This window comes from Gossypium arboreum, chromosome 5 (genome assembly GCF_025698485.1).
Source record: "Gossypium arboreum isolate Shixiya-1 chromosome 5, ASM2569848v2, whole genome shotgun sequence".
Taxonomy (NCBI): Eukaryota; Viridiplantae; Streptophyta; class Magnoliopsida; order Malvales; family Malvaceae; genus Gossypium; species Gossypium arboreum.
This window is the reverse complement of record NC_069074.1, coordinates 78025262-78033318: the sequence shown is the minus strand read 5'-3', so window position 1 is coordinate 78033318 and position 8057 is coordinate 78025262. Positions and strand designations below refer to the sequence as shown.

At 30.4% G+C, this 8057-nt stretch overlaps 1 protein-coding gene across 1 annotated transcript; it reads right to left on the bottom strand.

The window, feature by feature from the left end:
- Positions 1-671: 671 nt before the first annotated feature.
- LOC108450110 (BTB/POZ and TAZ domain-containing protein 3) lies at positions 672-5046 on the bottom strand. The gene is made up of 7 exons (XM_017747585.2): positions 4839-5046; positions 4530-4601; positions 3698-4055; positions 3201-3331; positions 2194-2500; positions 1251-1564; positions 672-1033 (listed from the first exon to the last, which is right to left on the bottom strand). The coding sequence occupies exons 1-7, from the start codon at positions 4847-4849 to the stop codon at positions 904-906; spliced, it is 1323 nt and encodes a 440-aa protein (XP_017603074.1). The 5' UTR covers positions 4850-5046; the 3' UTR covers positions 672-903.
- Positions 5047-8057: the final 3011 nt, after the last annotated feature.

Here is an 8057-nt window from a genome sequence, read left to right as displayed (position 1 = left end):
TTAAGAGATATTTGAATAAAAATAATATCAAACATATTCAATAATTTAAGAAAGTTTTAATAAATTATATATTTCATAAATCATTAGACATTATAACTCTATATATTTATATATAAACTTAAAAGATAATAAACTTTAGTAAAAAACTATTAAATTAATATAAAAGTATTAGTAGTTCGTTAATATATGACATAAAAATTCTAAAAATTAAACATTTATACTCTTTTGTTTCTATGATCTTGTCATAGTGTTTTTGAAACATTGCAAATTTTGTAACAAAATTTTTAAAAATAAATATAAAATATTTTAATTTACAAATACTTCTAATATTTGACCCATGCACTCAATTCAAGCCTGCTATGGGCAGGAACAGATTGTTCAATTCAGGGGAAGAATGCAGAGTATTTCCCTTCATATTCAGCTAAGGACGAAGCTCGTCCATTTAGGATCTATATGGTCGTAAGGGATTTACTTTCTCTTCTATTCTGTTTTTGGAAGTCTGAGCTTAAAATAAAAACTGTAGGCTGAGCAGCAAATAATCTGCGAGTCTAGAGTCATCTGAGCCTGAATTAAGATCTTATTTTGCATACATATTTTATTAATCAATGAGCTTAGGAATATTCTAAGTGAGTTAACAGCAGAAGAAAAAAGTGAAGCAGGAAAATATCAAATTGAAAGAAATATCAATGACGTCATTTTCATTATGTCCACTGCCTACATCTGTTCTTCAAACTTTTGTATAACAAAAGATAAAGAGAACTACTATTTATTATTAGTAAATATCGTTTCATTTTATTTCTGCCATTGTAGAACAAGTATAAGTTAGAATAGTGGGAGCATTAACCAATTGCAATAAAAAGAGATGCATGGTAATGCCATTTTCCCATTTAAAAGATAAGTTAGTCAGAATAAACCTTTAGACCGAGATGAGAATGACCCAACTGCATTCTTTGCTGCAATAACTTTGCTCACTAACACCTTCCACTTTGTCTCATCTTTCTTGCTTTGCTGCTGCATTTTCTCCTTGAAATGCCTATGAAATACAAAATACAATTAAAAGAAGACAATTTAATCACCAGTGTCAGTTATGCACTACATTTCATCATTGACAACAACTACAATGATGGATCACATCTTTCCATCAAATCCAATCATATTGCAAGAGAACAAGTCTGAATCAGCCTTGTCCCCTCTTTACAATGTTTCTCTGAAGTGATTGATATCATATGTTGTTCAAGTTTAACGCTTACCTACAAAGAGGAACCTTGCATGAATCAGGCTCATTGCACATACGGGAATGCAGTTCAAGAAGCTGCCACATGCGTTTGCAGTGAACACATCCACCAGGGACCCGAGTCTTACAATTTGAGAAATGACGCACTAAAGTTTCAAGCCCTTTACAAGCTGGAAAATTACAGGCACCCTGGCTCCCTTTTAGCACCTTATCACGAGGTCCAATCGTCCTACAACCATCCTTGCAAATGTGAAGGAGGGCCTCCATTGCTTCGTACAATTGCAAGTAAACTTTTTTCTCTTCCATTTTTCTCTGCCTCTCTTGCTTTCTCTGAGGGAAAGAAAGGAATAAGTAAAACCAATGATGTAAAAACAGAATATAATTCTATAACATATAACCATCAATCATCAGTAAACTCCATTCATAATAATAAGAAACCAGTTAATATATTCGGGCATCATAATTAGAGCAGCATTTATGAGGGAAGGGAAGAAAGGGTATACATAGGCTGCATAACAAATAATGACAAAGTGATTCTCATAAGGGCTAATAAACAAAATCTCCCATGCGATAGAATCATGTTCCAAACTTTAATAACCTACACCAACGGGCACCGCAAATAGTCAGCTCACCGAAGGTTAAACACTTTATTCTTTCAAAAGAAGCTTTCTAGTAAGAACTGAGAATTAGTAGAGGAAACACATTGAGCCAAAAAAGTAACAGAAACAAAAAGCGTAAAATGAAGAACCTTTTGGACAGAGGATGAGACATTTTAAACAAAAGAGTATACTATGTTGAATCCCCTCAAAAGAAAAAAATAATAACAAAAATCTAACCTACCTGAGAGAGAAAAAGAAAACAAATTGATTAACAAACACAATAAAAGGTGTATTATATTCTTTAGGAAGATCAATGAACAAATATAAACTCCTCCAAACATAAAGAAGGTTAACACTTACAGTATCTGCTTCAACAACAGACTCTACAAGTTCTTGCTCAAGAGCAGGATTGGCACGTCTCATTGCTCTCCATCCTTCAGTTAAAGATATAGATTTGAAATTCTTTACAACCATACGGACACAAATGAAGGCAAGCCTAGGTGCATCACAATTCCTTGCTAACTGAAGAACATCTATCACATTTTCTCTGGTAAGCCAGCCTTGCTCCAGTGAGCAAATACAAACTCTTTTCAGTGATGGAATTGAGTAGAAATGTGACAAGACTATTAGATGGAGAACAAACTTCTGCAGCTCCTCCTCTTCATAGCTGTATTTCAGTATAGAATAAAACCAAGTATACCCAATTATAACAGAGATAACCGGGTACAGAGATAAAGAACCTATGCCAATTTAGCAGTGCCTATAAGTTTACACGACTAGTACATAACATACTGGTCTACAGGAGAAAAAGGAAGTCCTCGCAAATGGAAAAACAAGTTGATTTCCTTTTTCCTTTTACAGATAGAAATGGTTTTCTAGAAATGCCAGTTTGAGCTTAACTAGTATCGTTCTCCTGAATGAAGGCTCTAATCGATCATGTATTATTCACAAATTACAATCACAGACTCTATAGACACCTTTAAAAGACCATGAAACAAATTATCTCTACATAAATAACTATGCATGGACTTGGTGGTTTGGTGCAACTCTTTGCACAGCCACAGTGGAACAGTTTAGTTCCCAGCATCCTACCTTTATATATGTTCTTAGGCCTTTTAAGGCAGTGATAAAAAGAAAAGAAAGGAAATAAACAGAGCAACTTTAAGAGACTACAAATATAGTACTTAGTATCAAGCCATATCTGTCAAATAATACATAAATTAACATATTTTCTGGTTTTGGTTGCCACTTAAAATATGGTAGAAACAGACAGGAAACTATCATCATATAATGATTTAAAACCAGATCCACAAACTACCGCTGAATATTTTATGCCAAAAGTATGCAGAAAAATATTTCAAACATACCAAGATGAATATAGAAAACGAATAAACATGCAGACAGCTCCATGAGGTACTCCGGGGATTTTGATGTATCTCATGCCATTCTTGACTTTTGATAGCCTGAGAACATTAGCCAGCACGGGCGATGCAATACTCTGCAAAGGAGAAGAAAGAAAATTTAGCTCATAAATCAGAAATCAAAGTATGATGAATTGATGATATTACAGTCTTATAGCTTCTATCTTTCCGCAGGTATATGGTAAAATAAGTATTCTGCCATTTAGAAGGAAACAAATTAAAGATCGAACATTACTTAAAAGTTCCGTTTTTGAAAAATAGCAATGTAAGACCATTGGCTGAATTTCTACTCAAATTTAAAAGCAACCAACAACAATTCAAATCCTCTATCTAATAACTAGAAGAAAAGTTCCTTTACATTATGATATAAATCAAGCCACCTTTATTGTTTTAATTAAGAGATAGCAAGGATATATATATCTATATATATATAATTAACTCACCAAAACATTAGAATGAGCTAGAACACATGATTTTTCATTGGTGAGAATACAAACATCTGCACCATACCCTTTCTTAAACAGGTTGTCCCATGTATCCTTTGTTTCCTTTGGGACAACACTATATTCAAGAGGCCTCTCGGAATACTTAGTTCTTGTACAATTTTTACTAGGGAGAGGTGGCGGTTGTGGAGCATTAGAGTTATCAGATGCAAAAGGCACAGGAGCTTCCAGCACAGGTAAAATATCGGCTGGATGTGCTTCCCCTACATTCAAAGATTTACAAAAGGGCTTAATAGGCGAGGATAGCCATGCAGAGTCAATAGCTGGTGAAGCCATCAAATAAAACTTCCCAGAATACCTGAGGTAAAGTTGCAAATAAAACGAAGAAATGAGAATAGAGCAATCAAAAGTCCAAAACATGGATTAATCGCAAAAGAGGTATGCAAGACCAAATGCAGTAATATAACATGAACCCGGGAGATGAATATGTACTAAATTCATCCAATTCCAAATCCTAGTCGTGGAAGGAATTGTTAACATAAATTAACAAACAAAGCAGAAAACCCAATAGAAACATTCTGGTAAAGTATCAACTGTGTTCTTGTTAAAGTCTAACTACCCTTACCTTACCTTACCTTACCCGTAGTCTAGGAATCTAAACAATCAACAAGGATATCTAAAAGACATGAAGGCAAAACCCATGGTAATCTATCACACAAAAACTTTAATAGCTATGATAATAATTGGATAAATCAGGAAATATAACTTTTTAGTATTTTCTCTTATGATTAAAATCAAATAATAATAATGGGGCAATAATAAAATCCTCAACTGAAAAGAGTAGTCGAAATTTGCTCGATCTTCCTCCGAGTTTTTGATAGTCTGACCTACAAAGCTAAAAACCCTGACAAAAAAGAAGAAATATTTATATAATAAAATCAATTATAAGGAACACAAATATTTCTATTCTCTTCATCTCCAAAAATATGAAAAAGAAATCTACGATGAAAAATGTTTCTGAAAACAAGGCTAATTTATTGTTGCTTCACATAAAATTTATACACTGCAAAATGCACAATACAGTGAAAAAAATAACAAAATTGGAATTAAAAAGAAAAATATAACTAAGAATTGAACTGACCTTTGGATCATAAGGCTAAAGAAAATGGAAGAAGAAAAGCACTGGCACTATTGGAGCTTCAGAAACGACGCAGTTTCAGAGCAGACGTAAGCGGATAGAGAAGGATAAAGAAAAGATGTGACAGAGGAGGGTAGACTAGACGGGAAGGAGACTAGAGGAGACGATAGAATTTAGTTGATTTATTTATTGGTAATGAATGATAAATTATTTGTTTATTTTGATAATTTAATTATTTTTTCGTTTTCACTGTTAAAATAATGACTAATAGTGAATACTTAATTTGACTTTAAAGAACAGAAGACGAGAATCGTGGCCAGATGAAAATATTATTATTATAACATAATTTAATATTCGATAAATAGGAAATGTATTAATAATCATATCTGTTAAGATCTTACCCAGATCACGTCATTAATTCAATTTTAATAAATATTTTATTTAAGATAATTTTAAACACAAACAAAATAATATCACATCCGTATTTTTAAATAATTTCTCTAATTTAATTAATTTGCTTATATAATTAAAATTTGTGTTTATTATTAAATTACGTTTTCAAAGGTTTTCTTTCTTTTATAATTTAATCATTTTTAGCTATTCTTTCAAAATTTTAATAGCCACTTATTATTTTTTAAAAGTTTGATATTATTCGATTTAGTACTTGTCAAACGTTATACAAATTATTCCAATATACTAACAATATTATTTCTTTATAAAGTAGTAAAAGTAATCAATATATGACTGACATGAAACAGATGATATAATTTTTTTTTGTATTTTATATGTTCAATTACTTTGAGTGTAACATCACCAACTCGTATCCGTCATCAGAACAGTATTACGGAGTATTACCAAACATTTCGGTACAAATACAAACATTGCATAATTATTTAACATTCACATTATAATTTAATCATATCTTCCCTCATTTAATATTCACTTAAATAACAACTTAAACATATTCTTTCTTAATCACAATATAACATACATATATTTATGCATAAAGTAACCAATGTCATCATTAACATTGTTTACAATTATTTTGTAAAACAACATACATGACATCCTAGGTACATGCCATTACCAAAAGAAATATTCATCACCACAATGAGTTCAAGATCGGCTTTAGATGCTGATTCAACGATTTAACTTTAACTTAACCTACGCACGGGAACAAACCGTACGTTGAGTATAAACTCAGTGATATTTTTATAATCCAAATATTTAAAAATAAAACAATAAAATATGTATAATAAAATGTCAAGCACAATTGAACATTTAAAACCATACGATACTCAACTATCATCACTTGTTGTATATAATAGCTTTCTATAATTTGTTCACATATCATCTAAACAATGGCACTATCCATTCCACATTCAATTCATGAGTATATAACTAGTGTATTCCATGTATTTACAACATATTTCACATTCTAGTTTCAATTCACTATCATATTTTATATTCTATTTTCAATTTACTATCTCATATTCTTAGCCCAAAGTAGACTTTATAGAACACACCGGATATACGGAAAAAATACAGAAGTGCATTATTATGCACTATTAAACAGAAAGCACTAAAGTGCTATACAGAAAGCACGAATGTGCTAAACAAAGAGCACTAATGTGCTAATAATCGGAGAGCACTAACGTGCTAATTACCAGAGAACACGCTAGAGTTCCTTAATGGCATGCCACTAATATCCCAGTAATTCTAAATTCCGTCTACTTGGGCATTAAAACTGAATTTCATACATATAAAAAATAATTCAATTATCATATTTGCACAATTCCACATTTACACATATATATTCATAATATATATTCCAATTTAATTCAACCAATATAATTTCATCACATACCAAAACAATCCATTTCAATTATAAAACACAATAATTCTCACTTTAATCACTTACCATAACATTTAATAAAAATACAACAATTAATAATTAGATTCGGATTATAGAAATACAAATCAGGAATTCCGAGCTATTTCTCGTCGACTGTATTTTTCCCCTTTTTAATCGAGGATTCCGGTATGACGTTAGCTACGGAATTAAAACAATTAAAATTTATCAATACAATACAATACAATACAATACAATACAATACAATACAATACAATACAATACAATACAATACAATTTCATATTGAATATTTCAATTTTTTTCAACTTTTGCCCAAATTCCAATTTAGTTCCTAAACCAAGACTAATTTCATATTTTCATTCAAGCTAATTTCATATTTTCATTCAATTTCCACTTTAGACTAGTTTCGACTCTCTAATTTCACTTAGATCCCTAAATTTTAAATTTTCTCAATTTAGTCCCTATTACTCAAAACTTATAATTTATTTTATAATTCAATCATTTTCTCAATTCTAACTTGAAATTCTATAAATTTAACTCCTAATACTCAAATTATTCAACATGACCAACATCTAAAAATCTAATATTTTCTAAAATTTTAACATGAACTAAGTAGTATTTAATACTAGAATTCTAAAAGCATAAAATTTTACAAGAAAAGCAGACTAAATTAACTTACCAATTAAGCTTTGAACCATAAAACCCTAAACTTTTCTCCTTTTTTCTTTTTCTTTCTTTCTTTTCTTTCCCCTGTTTTCATTTTGCTTCTCTGTTTATTTCTTTCTTTTTCTATTTGTTTTATTATATAATATAATATAATATATATAATGTATATTTAATACTTAAGATTTTTATTTTATAATATATAATATATATAAATTCACGCCTCTATTTTAAGCAATGGCATAATTGCTTCTTTGGTCCCTTTAATTTTCTTTAATCTATAATTCAATTTTCACCCTATATGCAATTTAGTCCTTTTTAATTATTTAACTATTGAAACGTTAAAACTTTTCAACGAAACTTTAATACGACCTTATTGACACTCCGTAAATATTTATAAAAATATTTACGCCTCGGTTTATAAAAAAAAAGTCTTAATACCTTATTTTCTAATACCACTTGACTTAAGATTTTACCATTCGAACCTAATAATTCATTATAAAACATAAATTATGTGACAACCCGAATTAGGGCCTAATCGGAATAGTGGTTTCGCGACCACAAATCTGAGATAGAAATAATTGTTTTATAATTATTTTGGGGTTTATGATATGATTGCATGATTGTGTGAAAATTTCGTGATGAAATTCTATGCCTAAAGTGCTTAAATTGAAAGTAGGGACTA

Coding starts and splice junctions, on each gene's coding strand:
- LOC108450110 (XM_017747585.2), bottom strand. Junction 4,056..4,529: donor AATTTCGACTACTCTTTTCA/GTTGAGGATTTT, acceptor ACTTTACCTCAG/GTATTCTGGGAAGTTTTATT. Junction 1,034..1,250: donor TGCAAGGTTCCTCTTTGTAG/GTAAGCGTTAAA, acceptor TGTATTTCATAG/GCATTTCAAGGAGAAAATGC.